We start from the raw sequence: 17,209 nt of genomic DNA on the forward strand, positions 1-17,209 counted from the left end.
ATATATATATATATATATATATATATATACCTGCAAAATAAAAATTATTGTGATTTAATCAAATCTAATATTTAGATCTGTTTATTCCAAACAATATCTTTAATGGCTGCCTCAAAGCCTTTTTGAAATAAACAGCAGTGCTATCATTCTTCCAGGTTTTACTCCACAGCCGCGCATTAAAACAGAGGCTCAGTTCAAAAATGTTGCCTCTGCAGTGGGAAGCTTCGTACCCACAAGGGGGCGTTCCGTACCTATTTGACAACTAAAGCAATTTTCTAATACATCATTAATCCAAATAATACCTCCAAGCAGGTTTTTCTTATTCTTGTTTAAATCAAGGTTACAAAATCTGTTAAAGTTCTTAGATAATATAAAACAGTCAAATTAAGCTGATGGTGAAATCATCAGCATTTTTATGAAAACTTATGTCCATTATTCAAGTAAGCAACGAAAAAATATACTGAAATGCTATGGTCAATTACAACCATTAATCCTCTATGTTGTCATTTCGTCCCTTCTCATTTCCATTTCGTGCCCATTTAGACCAACTTTATTTAAAGTTGTAAAGAAGTTGAGATAAATAGTTATGTAAATGCTTCAGTTTTATATAGAATTTGCATACAATTTATATTATTTTCTGAAAACTTTGCATAAGACCCTAGTTCGATTTATTTTGGTTCTAAAAATCTAATTTTGACAAGTTGTCTTAACTCTAAGCAACCTACTGTGTGTAAATATTACTTACTGGAATCACCCAGCATTGCCTTACATCGGACTGCAACAAGACTATATAAATTTAAATTGTTTTGTTGTCGAAACGGGAACGAAACGAACTGATGAACGGTCAAAACGAAATGAGCAAAACTGCAAACGTACGTGAACAACACAATATTTAAAGATCCAGATTTGCAGAATGGATGGGCAAAATGCCAATGCATATGCAGGAAACAGTGGCAAGTGGTGTAAAAGGGGCGAAGTGACAAATTAAGTCAAGGCACAGTTTCCAGTATTTACGCAGATTGGGGATATAAACGTGTATATGTCCTCAGCTCTTAGTCACTTCATAAGTGGGCTCTTATAATTGGGGTCCAAGATGTAGTGGGGAAGATGAAACTAGATTTTTGTGTTTCTGATATGATCCGTGAAGTGACGCCACGTCACTCTTGACAACAACAATGAGATCAGATTGCTCGCTTTCTTCATGAAAATGGCTTACAGCACAACCCCAGGCAAACATATTACTGTATATAAATATTTATCACCAAATATAAGACAGTTGGAGGTTAAATCTTACGACAAATTCTTGGTAAAGTTGGTAAATTATGAAGTTTAAGGTGCTAGCTAGTAACAACCGTGGCTAATAATTTCACCAACCTTACTGTTTACATACCTTTTGGAAACGACCAAAAAACAAGAATCGCTCAAATCAGTTTAAACACAGGTATACTCCTGGGTCGTAAAGTCCCTCAAAACAAGCACTGTGATGACTTAAAGCCTCAAAGCTGTCATTGCGTACAAGTCAGAACCTGCCTTCAAAGATGTCGACTGCTCTACTTTATTCTGCTGAACATAAACAACAAATACGTGAGTACCCGCCCCTTAAAATAAAATCAGCCAATCACAGATGAGATATTTCATTGACACCAAAAGATGTCCAATAGAAGGAAAGATGGAGGCGGATTGCTCTGCATTTATTGGTTGGATCTGGTTGCTAGTCTGGAGCAGCGACAGCCCGTTTTTCCTAAGTGGCAGGAGGCAGATCCAGTAGGAAATCCTGGAAACCGAGCCAAGCCGAGCGAGGAACCAAGTTCACAGTCACGCCTAAGACAGACTACGTGCCTGGCGTGTACCATTTTTTTTTTTCGTTGTATGAACTGTTCACAATTTGTTCTGTACACAGAGCTCATCCAGTTACAAAAAAAATCACTCTTTTTCACATTTGGTAAATTTACATATATTTTGCTGGGATTTTATATGATAGATGGAAAAAAGGCCTAATGTAAAATTAAAATGGCATATTGTACACCAAACTTCCTAAAAAAAAAAAAAAAAAAAAAATTGAAAAAACAGGGTCATGAAAACCCAGGAGGCACAGCAGACACATGGATGAAGCTGTGGAGAAGATTAGAGCAGGGTTAGATTTTTAACAAAGCTTCTAGCATTTACCAAAGCACTGACCACCCATTTACTTAGATCAGGAATTGAGAGGAAAAATCAATGAAGTCACCAAAAGGCAAAGGGGGAACTCTAAAGAAAATGTAGAGATACACAGCTATGGTGCGAAAGTCTGCTGGCACAGCACCTAGTCTGATGAAGAATGGAAAGAAGAAAGCTGTTTTTGAAAGAAAGCCATTCGAAACCCATGTAGAGAATAAAGCAAATATGTAGAAGAAGATGCTCTGCTCTGACGAAACCAAAATAATTTTGGGGGGGCCCTATAAAGAAAATGCTTTGTGTGGAGGAAAGCTATCACTACTCAACACGCTGCCAGGGTCATGGTGAAGTGATGTTTTTCTTCAGCAGTGGCAGGAAAGTATGTAAAAGTAAGAAAGAAGATAGATGGGGCTTAATTAAGGGCAATTAGAAAACATGTAAAGAGGCTGGGAGATGTAAAACTGGAGCAAAGGCTGTGGTTCTCCAAAATGTGGACTTGGAGAGACGAATACAAATACTAACAAAACTTTTCTGATCTTTCTTTGATGAAAAAATTGAAAACCTTTAATAGTTTTGAAAAGCACTGTAACTCAGTCAATAAAAAAATAGTGAAAAATATTTTATAAATGGTGAAGGCACACAACTCCAAATCAATGCATATCCAGAAGTCAGATGTTTCTTTATTTTGTGAATTCATTTTAATGTTTTGTTCAAGCTCTGTACATAGAAATGTTATTAAGAAGGCATACCTGTCTGCTGCCATGCATACATGGATTCTTTTTATTTTATTTTATTTTATTTTATTTTAAAAAACACTATTTTATTTATTTGGTCATCATATACAAACAATTAGTACCTTACCAAAATATTTCTCAAAGAAAGGAAGTAAAAAAAAAACTTAAGATATCTGTGTACACTGAAATCCTCAATGTTAGCAAGGCAGTTTGTATATCAGGTAATCATTGAGAATATAAATGGGGAATGACTCTCAGGCCTGTTTTTTTATCGTTATTCCACATAGTGAAATAAGTGGGGCCCAATTCTGCACTTAGCTGAATTTCTCCAACTTTTTCTTTAGCCAATGCCCTGTCATGCACGGATAACACAGACAAATGTCAAAATAGTTATGGTCCATTTTCAGTAGTAAAATGCACACAGCAGAGAAACTTCCTTTCAGGACATCCCTCAGCTCACTGCCACTCTTAGTGTTGTACTCAGACAGCAGCTTTAGCCTTTGTTAGTGTGAGAGCATCCGACAGGTTGCGCTTCTTGACTTTGTCGTTGCTTATGACTTGCAAATGGGAATTGGGCACCCATCCAAAATGCTGGTCCGACAGTCTAATCCCCTCTATCCAGTCTGCAGAGAAAAACAATCGAGTGTGAACAAGTCGGCAAAATAATCTCAATTTACAGCTCTGTGAAGAAGCCTTTGCTTGTAATGAAACTCTTCTGTTGGGATTAAACACATTGTTTTTTAGAAGTTGACAAGACCTCATTACTCATTACCAACCTGTGGCATCAAGAAGTCGCTTAAGTAAAAACCTGTCTGACAACTGTAAGTAGGCTAAAAGTTCTCCAAAAGCAACAGATCAAGCCTAACCTTGAGATACAAAACAACCTGCAACTGGAGAGGGAATAGAAAAGTCTAGAAAGATATTTGCTACATTTTTGGCTAAGATCCAAAGTAATTTTCTTAAATTAAATTTGCTTGAATTTCTGAGAAATTAAAATGTGGGGGAAAAAAACCCCAGAAGAAATCTGAAGTTGACCAAATACTTTTTCACGGCACTGTATGCACATATCTTTTCAATCCTAAGATATGGATCTGTCAGTAAACACTACAATTCATCAAAATGGGGAAAGAAAGCAATTGTCTTACTGTCTCCGCTGTCCTGGTGAACCAAAATGATGTCTGCTTTTTCTACAGACATCTCATCCGGCTGCTGAGCAATGTAAGCTCTGATGCACTGCATCTGTGCTAAATCTGGATGAAGAGCAAAGAAATCATGTTAAATAATTTATTAATAATTGGGGACATGGTTACAATGAGTAACCATGTTTAATTAAAATTGGTCTGTTTTAGGTTTTTCTTGTTTTTGTATTTGCGTTGTATGACCTCATACATAAAGAGAAAGCAGCTGAATCTACACTCTAGCATATCCAGTTTTACTTAACCAACAGATTACTTTAATTATCAGGAGAGCTTACACAAACGATCAGGGGTTCTAACAGTTTTTTTCACTGTGATACCTAACAGGTAAAAGGTAAATGAAAATCTCCATTTGGGACACGAACACTATATTTCACAGTATTATTAGCATCTGGTCAATTTTGGAATTGCTCCATTGATTTATTTAATTTTAATTTTCTTTTCTTAGTTTAACCCACAGTGTGTGTAGAGTTGGGCAAAAGTGAATCCCAATTGTCCCTCTGTATTTTTGCGACACTACACACAACATGGTTGGTTGTTAATGAACTCCCTTTGGGAAACGTGCAAATTACTGACACCAACACCCATGAAACATGGGTGTATCAGACACAAATGAGCAACTGTTTATCCACTAGAGGGCAGCAAAATGCAATGTCAATTATACTGACTGGAGAAAAAATTTTGATTTTTATTGGCATAATCCATGTTATTAAATAAGCATATGCAGAGTCAAGTACTATTAGTTATTATTATTCTAAATTAAAGCAATTAATTAGTTGAATGTAAATATGTTTAGTTGACGAAAATACCAGTGGCTCCTTTCGTGTTTGTCAGTATTTTTTATGCCTTTTACAATTTGCATCAGCCTGAAATGGGGGTTTCTTTACATCACATTATTAATTATTTACATTCTAATTAATATCGAATATTCTGAAATCACATTTGAAAATCCAAAATGTTTATTCAATTTTCAAATGTATTACTTCATACATCTCATTAAATTGTAATATGTGATCCAGTGAGGCTTGTTTGTCCAATTACAAGTTTTATATATTAACCTAAGAAATCAGTTACTGTGTTTTCATTGGCTGTCAGAGAAAAATCGTTGAAATTAGCAGAATAAAAGGCTTGAAAGTATTAATCTGTGTGTAATCAATATATAAAATCTGCTACCGTTAGTGGACTGAGTTTCTGGAATACATAAACTTTTAAAATCTATTGAGATGTACCTGTAATTGATGCATGAATGCAGTTTTTGTGGATAAAACTTACTTTCTGCAGTAGAAAAATCAACTGCAGGACAAGTCCTGGAGAGGGCAGATATCCAGCGTAGCTTATCGCTCCTGATTGGGAAAACGTAGCGAGTAATGCATAATTGATCAAACTCTAATGGTGTGGAAACCAAACAGATGTCCTCGGTGCAATCTCTTACTTTGTCTCAGTTCTTAGCAGCAGGGAATTCTGTGCCAAGTGTAAGCGGAAGCTGTTCTTCTGCAGGGTCAGGATTTTGACACGGAAGTCTTCGGTACGCAGATCCTCCACAGGACAGTGATCGATGACGGTAAACCTTCCCCCTCTGCGAAAGGCACGCAGCAAAAAAATAAATAAATAAATCACCCAGGTCAGGCAGTGGAAGAGAAAGGATGTGAAAAACTAAACAGATGATGAACACAGGCAGCAGATAGGAGGATAACAGGCTGCAGTTAGATGGTGATGGTGATCACATTTGATGACAACACAAAATGATCTGTTTGCTGACTCACTCTTTTTGTGTCGATACTAGCAGGTAGTCATTGAAGAGATGTAAGTAAATGGTTCTCTCCGTTTGCTTTAGAGAGAAATCCATCAGTTGAGTGATGGGACCTTCTTTCACCAGCCGCCGTTTTTGACTGATGAGAGGAAGAGTCTGAAACACAACCAGGAAATAAAGCTAATTAATATGTTCAATAACGGGGTCCTAATCTAAGTTAATCAGCTGTTATGTGAATTTGCAAAGTATTCATATTGTGTGGCTTGATGCTGTATACAAAATAAAACCTTTTTATGACAAATTGGACCAAGCAAGAAAAACATGTTCAACAACAACTGAGGAATTTGTCTAGCAGAGGTAAGTAATCCTCTTTCTCATGTTAAGTTGCTAACTAGCAAATAAAGTCGAATTCCCAGAAAGAGTAATGCAGTTTTCAATTAATTTGCTACAAATGCATCCTGCACTCTATGAAAAGACATTTTGTAGGGTAAACATAAATCATAAAAATTGTATCCAACACTATTCGTTTCTATATATTATTAAGTATTCATTCAGGGTTGAATTCCAATAACAACTTGTTTATTACAGTTTGTTGTTTTCAACAAATTCTAGCTAAATATCTTGATTCAAATTTAACCACCATTGTCATTTGTCGTCCCACCTGTCCAGCAGAGAAAGGCGAGGTTCATTTGTTTGGTATTTGAAGGGGTGTGCATAGGACTGAGATGACACTGTCAAAAGCATGACATAACACCTGTCATGAACAAAAAGAAGTCTTTATGAATGTCTATGACTGTTGCGATGAAGTGTCATTCGATAAATAATGACACTTTTAATGCGAAGTTGCTCTAAAAGTTGAAAGTCCGTTAAAAATGCCAACTTTGCATTAAATTATCATAATTTACAAAATCATGCAAAGTTGGCATTTTTAATGGAATTTTAATGCAACTTTTAGAGCAACTTTGCATTAAAAGTGTCATTATTTACCAAATGACACTTCATGACAGCTGTCATAAACATTCATGAAGACTTTTTTATGTTCATGACAGGTGTTATGTCAGTCTTATGCACTCCCCTTCAAATAAAGTGTTTCCATTTGCTTTTTTGTTTGTTTGAAGGACTGAATCAAATTTGTAAAAGACAAGAGGTGTTGGAAGACTTTTGATTAATATGTCATTAGAATGTATCTCATTTAATAAATTGGCTGGAATTTAGCACATTTACCTCCACATATCTTAGCTGTTTAACATGCGTATTTTCAATCAGAGATACTACAATGTAAAAAGAGGCACCAAAACTCATGTGAAGACACTTCACCTTAAGCTTCTCACAGATCTGTGTATGGGTTAATAAATGTAAGGGCTGAGTGAATGGTTGCTCACCTTGCAATCCACAAATTCCACTTTGCCACTTAGCGATACCAAAGACTCAATGGTTTTCATTTCAGTGATGCTGTCGTTACTCTCTTGAATGATCTAAAACAGAAAGAAAAAAACAAGGACGTTCGCACTTTCACTTTCTAAAGTTAAACTGTGTAAAGATACTGTGAAGGTAGGGAGTTTCTGTACCCTTTCCAAATGTGTTAAAGCTTTAATGGTGTTTTCTGCCTCCACTGTTCCAGGGGTTGTTCTTTTTACAATATTCTACACAGGAAAAAGCACATGGATCAGGTAAAAAAAAAAAAAAAAGGTAAAACATTTGGATTAAATATACCAAATAATCACTGGTGTTTGGTTTACCTGGACCAGCAGCTTAATTCTGGTGATCCTTTGGAACGGAAGCACCAAGAAGGAACGGAGAGGAAGCCTCTGACAAACTTGACTCTTCTCCAAGTTGTCCACAATCCGCTTGAATTGAGGATTGTCATTCCTGAACGCAGCACAGAATTGTTATTTAGATTTTATGGGATATTTATCTCAAAAAGAAGAAATGAAAAGCCAAACTTTTTACATGAGTCTTTGGTATGTGGCGTCCTGATACGACTGGTTGGTGAGGTAGGGCACATAAACCTTTCTGAAGCGTCGACATTGCTGAGCAATAATGTCACACACTGTAAACTGCAAAACATCGGATTCCACACGCTCTTCCAGCTTCGCTAAAAATCTGAAACGGATATTGCAAGGAAACAACTTTAACCTTTTTGCGCTCATAGTATTTTTCCTCACTAACAAACGGGGGTTACACAATCAATATTATGCACACCTCTTAGTTGAATGCACCATTTAACAAGCTTAGATGGACGTAAAATTTGATTGACAACATTGTTCAAAACATCCAACCTGTGGCTGATGACGCGAACTTCAGTCAGACGGGAGAACAGCCAGTTCTTGTCCTGAGTCGTCAGCAGCTTCCCTAGCTCTTTATTCTTGACAAAATGTAAAACAACAATGTCCAGACTTCTGCAGTAGGAGGCCTCGGAGGTCACCACTTCAAATCTCACCTTGCATGCAAAAATAAAATAAAACAGGGGGAAACATGGAACTGATTAAAAGAAGGAAATGATTGCTTATATTCATGTAGTTGAAATGACTAATCAACCTCCTTTTAACATGTACTGGTGAAAGCTGATGCAATCAAAGAAGTGCAACTCCAAGTAATGCAATGAGACCTTCTGGCCAGAGTCACAGTTAATAAAATAGTGGATCAGTTGAAGGGTTATTCTGCAATGTGGCAAGCCAGTATGATCTGTGTGAATTCAGGAGTTTGAGGTGTGGCGCAACAAGTATGAACAAGCACAAGGAAATGAATCCTAAAAAGAAAAGAAGCAGTCTCCAATTACCGCCAGAGCACAACAGCATATTAGAGTGGGAAAAATAGATAGATAAAGCAGCAGGGAGCAAAACAAATCAATCATATTACTATTAATGCATTTCAAGAACAATATTCTTTTTGAAAATATAATGTTGCTTTCATTTAAATTATGTGTATGTCTGGGTGAAAAGGCTAAGTTTGGACAGGATATAGAGAGGCATCAAAATAAATTACTTTTTTTTTTGCAGATGTTTCTTATTTTATTTGATTCAAAAGGTGAAATATAAATATTAAATTGGCCTTCTGCAACACTAGTTAATTTGCAATATTCCCTGTGACTGTGTAAGATACAACATGTAATGTACTTCTATGTATACAAGTGACATATACACTTATATGTCTGGATTAGAAAATTGTCATTTTCATTGACTTTTTGTAATATGTTGCTACATTTCTTCATTAGCTATGATACACAGTCATCACATTTATCTGAAAAAAAAATGTACAGTTGAAATATACAACTGTGTGTATTGATAAGTTAGTGACTATTTGAATAGAATTACAAAAAATAGTCACCATTGTATTTTTATAAACAACAACAACAAAAAAAACAATAGTTTGAATTGTCGGAAAATAAGAATTTTGAGAATTCAGCTTACTATTTTGAAAGAGGTCATTCTAATAGCAAAAATAAAAGTTTAGTTTTTCTAGTCATAAAATCCAGCAGATCAGCTGAAGTGGGCAGGAGAGAAAAATAAGCTCTCTAAGTCAAAGTCCAATGATCAGGCGGTAATTTAATTGTTGAAAGGCAGCTGCTGTACGCGACAGAAAACTCACATTTTAAACATTTGTCTGGTTTGAATAATGGAAATGACTTGTGAGTCTCAAGAGTCTGTATGAAAATAGGAGAGAGGCTATTTGGAGTTTCCAGTCTCTTGAGTCAGCGGTTTCTAGTAAATTTCCCGAGATTGAAGAGCAGATTACTGTTTGCTACTACACAATTCTTGAACAAGTCGAGATAAAACGTTCACATGCTAAAGAGAATGAAGGGAGAATTAAAGATTATCAGAAACTATCTTCCTAAATGTTGTGAAGCATTTAGGGAGACCCGTTAGACTAAAACAGACTCAAGAGAATCAGAATTAAGAACTGTCATCTGCTCCATACAAACAGACATGAACCATCAAATGTGGACCGTGTTCCTGATGTGTGGTTAGATATTCACCTCCTGCAGCCGCCTCTGATCATCTGTGAGCTTCATCAGCTCGGGGTTGTTACAGACGTTGGGCAGATCCCGCCAAAGTAACGACGACTGCGTGAGCGAGACGGACAGACTCGGAGAGGAGGCCCTGCGTTCGCTCTGTGATCGGTCCGGAAGAGACAAGGTCGTGGCGCTGGAGTGACCACATACCGAGTAGGACAGGGAATGAGGGTGTGGGCAAGCCGGTAAAGGAGGAAGGGGTCTGCGAGCGGGTGGAGGTGAAGGTAAGGGGGAGCGACTGTTTCCCTCGCCCACTGTGAGGGTGTCTGAGCGGGACTGACGCAGAATCTCAATGTTCTGAGACTCCTCGTTGTACTGCTGATAGAGCTGAGGACGATCTGAAGGAAAGAGAGGAGACAGACACAGATATGCTGAAATTTAGCAAATTTAAAGTAATCTTTAAGTTAACCAACATGATTCCTCTGACTTGAATTAGAAAACAGTGACAGTTATTGGACAAATGTCCTACTTTCTTCTCCCCACAAAACACCTTTATACACATAATTTAGTGGAGACGTTGGAAAGAGATAATTTGCTTTAGACTAGTCTATACACAGTTTTCCTACATTGCCTGCCTATATCTAAAGTTTACCGAATTCCAAAAAAGATCATTCAAATTGACATTTCCTGAGTTTTCACAACCAGAATAAAGGCTTTTGAAATCTCAAGTTGGAAGCATGTGTTTTTTTTTGTTTTTTTTGTTAAAAAAATGAAAATACTCCACAAGAAATAATGCTTGGAAAGGTTGAACCAGACTCCTGAGAATCTATGGAGAGTTAACAAATGGACTGTCCAACCTCAAAGAGTTGTAGCTCACGATAAAAGCATTTATAATAAAAATATTTTTTTTAAAAACCACTGGAGATATACAAAAAGATTATGGGTTACTATGAGAAGTGATATAATTTTAGCAAAGACTTTTGAGAAAGGTAGAAATCATTTACAACATGACTTTTAAACGAAAAAAAAAAAGAAACTCCTCAACATTATCTTTGTGTCTTTTGGGAGTTGATTGTGTCATTTCCACTTAGATACAAACTTATCGGTTGAATAAAAAAAAAAATATTGAAAAATATTGAAATCTAAACCTACGAGATTTGGAAATACTCTAAGCCCAAACAGAAAGCGTTACAAAGTCAGAGAAGTCTTTTACTCTTACATATTGGAATGTAAAGTCACAGCCGCAGATGAACACTTGCAGAAACCTGCAGAGGCTTGCACAAACTCATTTATATACAGATCAAGCACAAACACATTCTCGCAAGAGCCATGTGAGCCAGTGGACGGCAAACTGCTTCCATGTCAGATTGCTTAAAACATCAGTTTATAAAGCTGTGTGACCTAAACAGTAAACTGACACACATTTGCCTTTGCTTGTGTATGTGAGTGAAAATTTCACGTTGACGTGAAGTGATTAAGTGATAAACACCCAGTGGGTTTGGATTTACACAGAAATGAGTCACGCTCTCTGAGAGGAAATGCATGACTATGTCATGGTTTCCGTCAATACGGCCAGATCTGATGTGACCTGCAGACCTGTCACGTCCCCTGCAATTTACTGATATCCTAAATTTACCGTATAAATGCTTGACTGACAGAAAGTAAACTGTGAAAGTAATTACAGACCACAGTGTTATTTTATACAATGTGCTAGACTTATATTAAAAGTGAATAATATGAGTAAACAAAATCAAAGCTAAAACTCAGATACTCACTGTAAAAACTTTTCCTATTCTTCTTTATGTTGGAGTTTAAAGCATTCCTGTAAGTGAATGGAAGTAAAAGAAAACATGTTAATTCAGCGCATTTATAAACACCTGCCTAAAACCTCAGTTATGACAAAACAAACTCAAGGCTTCAGAGATAATTCACGCTAGACTAAAATGATGAATAACTAAAACTGTTCAAGGACTAGTACATTGCTTATATTTTTTGACACAAATATATTTTAAGAATCATTTAAATGTTGCTAAACTCACCTTAGTTCTGCCTCTCCCCAGCTTTTGCTCTTAAAATCATTATCATCTGGAATAAGAAAATATACATTTGTAGTGGGATTATAAAATAGCATTTTAAATAATTTAAGACTGTTTCCAAAATCAAAATACATAAAACTTGTAATAAATATGAAAAAAGTGAAAATAAATTAGATTAAATATAGATTTAGTTGTTTCTAGTGCTCATGCTTCTCTTGTGTCTGGAAGGATCACTGATGATTGCCCCCTTTTAAATCACACCTGTGGTTTTCCCCACCTGTTGTAATTTCCACTGAATGTAATTACAACTCCATGACATAGTTTCCTATTCCGAGAAGCACTCAAGCTCTGCGTAGTTCTGGATCTTTGACAGTGACAAGATGCAGATAACAGCTTCGAGATTATGATTCCCAGAACAGGAAGCCAATGTTATTCAGACTAGAAAACAGAAGAAGCAGTAAGAAGATCAGGAGATGACAATGTGCGTAGTGTTGATTTGAAATTTGGATTAGGATTTGCGTTGTGGAAGCAATCACGCCTAAGAAGTGACAAGAAATAGGAGGTGATTCTGGAGCTTTCCGAAATGATTAATGGATTCGAGTAGATGTTTCTAGTTTTCCCCAGTCGGTATTCTGGTTTACCTGGGGAAGAAAATATTCTTGCTCTGCAATCTCTTCCAACACCTTCTTCTTCTTCTCCTTCCACGTCAACATGCTCTCTGTTTTGTCTCTCTTTGGCCTTACGGATTCCCATTTTTCGTAAACGAATTTGAGGACCGGAATCCTGAAAACTGCAGGAGCTCTTCAAGGTCTCCTCTCTTATGTCCACTGTCTTGTCTCCTTGTCTTTCATCTACTCTTTGTCCATTTTCATCTGGCACCTCCTGGCTCTCACCTTCTCCAGGGAGAGTCAGGAGGTCAGATTCAGATTTATAACTAAGAATGGGACAGCTTCTAGGCTTGTAGAGAGTGTCACTCACACTTAGATACATATCCACCTCCTGTTCTCTGCCTGTTTCTTCAGCTGCTTCTCCTAACTCAGCTAAATCTGCCTTCCCAGCTTCTGTCCTTTGCTCCAAAATGTCACCTTCCTTCCCTATACTGTTAAACAGTGTGTCAGAGTGAGGGTGTGTGTTACAACATGCATAACTGTAAACTAGTCAGCATGCTTGTTGCTTTGGGTCTGCCTCATACCTTTAAAATCGAAGTCGTCGTCCTCCTCCTCTTCTTCCTCAAGATCTGGCTCTGATTGTTGATCATCTGTTGTCAGAGTCACAACAGGCAAGTTCACACTCTTGCTCTCAGCCTCTTCTTGATGCTCATCATTCACAGCCTGCTTGACATGCTGGTTTTCTTCTGCCCCCGAATTTGGTTCGTCCTCTGTCTGTTCACCAGAGTGGCCCAGGATCTCACGGACTACACTTGTGGCCCATTTAAGGTGAGGGGCATCGGAGCGCCGCTTGGTTCGCTCAGGATCCATCCATACCCCGCTCATTCGGATGCGAATGGCCTCCACCTCCTCTGGACTCATTGCTTCAGTGTCTAGCTCATTCAGGAAAGGTTGAATTTGTTCAAAGCTGCTGCAATGAGGAAGATCGCCACAAGATGTTTGATCCTCTTTCCTGTTATTCTTCTCTCTCCATTGTTCTAGGAGCCTTTCGGTCTTTGAGTCTTTTTTCTTTATCCCCATATCAGTGGGCAGTGGCCCCTGTCTCATTATTTCTTCAACTTCTTTGTCTTGAAGGTCCACAGGTGCTGCATAGCCATCTCCACTCGGGTCTCGTGAAGTGAGGCTCTCTCCCCTTGGCTGCTGATTCCTTCTGCTTGGTGTTGGGTGGTGCTGAGGTTTACGTGTATCCTCATCACTTCTCCGTTGATGACCTTCTTTATTTGTGTCATATGTTTCCACCCCTCCCTCGTCATCTTGTGACAGTGACACCTCATGAGTTTCTGACTGGGAAACAGTTTGCCCAACTGCACAGAAGATCGACTTATTTTCTCTCCCTTGCTGCTCTGCGTTAATCACTTCCTCATCCCCTGTTGCCGAGTCCTTTTCTCTTTTGTTTGAGTTTCTAGGTTCACTAAATTTCTCCCTCATCCTAAATCTCTGCTCCATCTCATGCCCATTATCTACCCCACTGGACAGAAACACATTGCCGGACTCGGAAGACAGCATCCTGTCTCTGTTTGGATTGCAGCTGTTGACACTCCCTCCTCTACTCCCAGAAGAGCTCCCACCTTCTTCCTCTGTGCCACTAGTGCTATTTAACAAGTTTTCTCCCTGAATATCCATCCTCCAGCTTCTCTCAGCTTCCTTCCTACCACTGTTGGGCAGCGGTTCCTTGTCTTCACTAAAACTGTCTCTCCAGACTTCCTCGTCCTCGTCTCCATCTACACTCAACCCCTCAGAGTCCTCGTTGCGTTCTCTTACTTCTCTACTCTGGGTCATGTTCCTCTCATCTGGATCCCCTCGTAATTGCCACACATCTCTTTCCCCTTCTTCCTGTGACTTTATTTCCCTTTCGTCTATTCTCCTCCCCTCTTTCTGCCTTGGTTGTGATGTGCCCCTCTGTGGTTCTAGCCACATCCGTGCCTTGTCTGAACCACAAGATACGCTTTCATTTCTGTCAAACCTCTCACCTCTTAGAATTTGCCTTTGTCTTTTCTCACCTGTTTGCCCTGGATCTATTTGGGGTTCTTTTCCAACACTGCCCTCCCTTCTTTGTTCCCTGTCATAATCTCTTATGTACCTCATGTCACTATGCCCCTTGCTTCTCCACTCTCCACTGACTTGGCCTCGTGGTGTTGCTCGAGGAGAAGAATCACTCAAGGATCTGTTGCTCACGCCTTCCCTTCCATCTTCCTGCCTTTTTTTCCCCTCTCTGTCTTGTCTCTGATTTCTACATTGATCATCCTCTCTCCTGCCATCCCTTCTGATCGCTTGCCTTCTTTCATACCCTGTGTCTGCTGGTCTCATTTCTGTTCTGAGATCTTTGTCTGTTGACCAGTCATCCTGTTCTCTCCTCTTATGTCTTTCTTCCCTATATCTCTCCTGGTTTCCACGTCGATCCCTTCCCCGCGCTCTTCTGCTCTGGTAGAACACCTCATTCCTGCTGAAAGGGGTCCTCTGCTCTATATCTTTGTCCCTCATTTTTTCCCTTCTCTCCAACTCTCTCGCATCAATATCTCCTTCATTCCTGGCATCTTTCCTTGCTGTTCTCTCCGTCCTTCCTGTGTACCTTTCTGTTTCTGGTCTCCTTTGTGGAGAACACCTTTCAGAATCCTTTGTATCCATCACAGCTCTGAACTGATCTCTTTTTCTACCTGCATCCCTATCTCTCCTAACCCATGAATCATCCACTTCTCCTTTCCTGTCTTGAAACTCAACTCCAGATACTTTATATCTTTCTCTCTTTTGTGTTCTGATATCTTCTGGTGGTCTTCTTCCATCTTCTGTTGCCCTCCTTTGGATCTCCTCTCTTTCTCCGTCTTGGCGCCTAGATCTTTCAATTTCCCAGTCCTCCATCTGTTCTCTTCTGGGTCCATCCCTCTGCCTCATTTCTCCTTCTGTCATCTTTCTTGTAATAGGATCTCTGTCTCCCTTTCTCTCTCTGGGAAACGTGTCACCTTTCTTTGTCCCTGTTTTTACATATTGCTCAGTCTCAGTCATCTCTACATTTGACGACGGCCTGCATTGTTTGTCTCTGCCATCGGCTTGCCTTCGTTCTCCATCTCTCCACTCTCTTTCGCCATCTCTGATGCGGGGAGGTCTGTCTCTGTCCATCGATCGCTCCAGGCCGACCACTTCTTCATCCCTCATTTTCTGAGTTTCGCTCTCCTTCTTCCTGTTTTGTTTTTGATTGTTGTCTCCTCGGTGGAAGATGCCCCTCATTCCTGACAGAGGACTTGGATCCCGAGAGACCTTTCCTCTAGGGAGAAGTTTGTCCATCGTTGTTAGGTTAGAAAGTGTGTCACCGGTGTTAAAGATGGCCGTTTTTGGTCTCCATTGCAGCAAAATGAGAAGAGCCTAGAACAAGGTAGTAGTTGTCAGTTAAATTACAATTTGCATTAGTACTGCAGATTAAATACCTAAGTACAGGTCAAGTCAAGAACATGCATAAGTACTTCAAACCCTTAGAAATTGTTTCAGTCCACTGAAATGTTGCTTTAATTTGGTTGTTACTGTTTAAACATAAAACACTGCATTCTAATTTTTCTTTAAATTTCTGCACCTCTACTTGAAGTTAAAAATCATTTGTCAATCAACTTAAACGAGAATGCGAGGAGTGAGAGGGAGGACAGCCTTTAACAGTTCAGTAAGAATGCAGCACAGACCTGCAAAAAATGCAGCATACCACAAGGAGCCTTTCAGAGAGCAGAGGCCCGTGACACATGGGCAAGGCATGTAGTCCTCAAACTAAAAATGGATTAGGTCTCCAATCGGGCTTCAAATTAGAGACATATTACAGAAGTAAAGAAGCACATTAGAGTAACTCACCTGAAGGTGTGCCTAAGGGAGATGTGGTCTACCCCTTCTACTCCAGCTCAGCCAAAAAGCACTGGATTGCACAACATATTAGTTCCTTGTGCTGACATTATCCGGGTGACAGATCAAATGGCAAACTTGTTTTTCCAAATACGTCTGAACAACTATTTAGTCTCTTTTTTTGTTTCCTCCTCTCACTTGTTTTTACTCTTCTGAAAGGTTCATGTTTACGCCCGAATTCTCCTTGCTTTTTCCCTCTTGCTGCCTCTCTCTGTCTCTTCCCCCCACTTCTCCTCCTTCCTCAAATTCCCAAACAAGTCTCAACAGATTGACACTTATCTCTTCCCTCCTCTTTGTCTCTGTCCCGTCCTTATAGTTGTAGTGGCGTTCCGCAAGTTGGTCTTTCACAAGCAAAAATCCCTCTCAGCGTGTCCACTACTACTGTCCCCTGTGAGTGTGTGTGGACCCCCACCTTCGGCAACAAAACAAAACAAGCCCAGAAAACTCTGCTCTCCTCTGCTCCACTTTTCTTCCACAGAACACAGGAAGTACATCTCCTTGGCGTGTCTCAGTGATTGGTAGAAATGAAGCGACCGGGTGTGTCTCTTCAACATGCATAGTCAAGGTAAGGGTTGTGATAACACAAGGAGGGCAGGGGGGAGGGGAGGAAGAAAGTGAAGAGTGAAAAAATACACACTGCCGAAAAACTTGTGGAAGACCGGAAGAGAAAAAGAAATAAATCCCTACTTTTTCTCCAGAGACTGAGCCTGTCGGAGAGAAAAGGAAACAAAACCACTTTTTAATTTTGCTTTGTGAAAAAATAACAGATGAAGCAATCACAGAGGAAGAAGGGAGGGGCAGCATGCAAGGGTGACAGTAAATGATTTATATATATATATATAT

At 39.0% G+C, this 17,209-nt stretch overlaps 2 protein-coding genes across 2 annotated transcripts in view; both read right to left on the reverse strand.

Moving 5' to 3' along the window:
- Positions 1-1,573, reverse strand: part of LOC106952576 (gamma-aminobutyric acid receptor-associated protein-like 1) — a 7,878-nt gene extending 6,305 nt beyond the window's left edge. The window contains exon 1 of the mRNA XM_015040769.1: positions 1,391-1,573. The gene's annotated coding sequence lies outside the window, so the exon portion shown is untranslated. The remainder of the gene's footprint in view (positions 1-1,390) is intronic.
- Positions 1,574-2,966: 1,393 nt separating this feature from the next.
- arhgef5 (Rho guanine nucleotide exchange factor (GEF) 5) lies at positions 2,967-17,010 on the reverse strand. The gene is made up of 15 exons (XM_015040770.1): positions 16,319-17,010; positions 13,015-15,847; positions 11,826-11,871; positions 11,562-11,608; positions 9,811-10,184; positions 8,114-8,274; positions 7,785-7,937; positions 7,574-7,703; positions 7,403-7,477; positions 7,217-7,309; positions 5,848-5,990; positions 5,517-5,660; positions 5,357-5,427; positions 4,034-4,138; positions 2,967-3,511 (listed from the first exon to the last, which is right to left on the reverse strand). Exons 2-15 carry the CDS (start codon positions 15,767-15,769, stop codon positions 3,369-3,371), a joined length of 4,440 nt encoding a protein of 1,479 aa, XP_014896256.1. The 5' UTR covers positions 15,770-15,847; positions 16,319-17,010; the 3' UTR covers positions 2,967-3,368.
- Between the last annotated feature and the right edge of the window lie 199 nt (positions 17,011-17,209).

Source organism: Poecilia latipinna, unplaced genomic scaffold (genome assembly GCF_001443285.1).
Source record: "Poecilia latipinna isolate Pla-1442-1.1 unplaced genomic scaffold, P_latipinna-1.0 Scaffold526, whole genome shotgun sequence".
Lineage (NCBI taxonomy): Eukaryota > Metazoa > Chordata > Actinopteri > Cyprinodontiformes > Poeciliidae > Poecilia > Poecilia latipinna.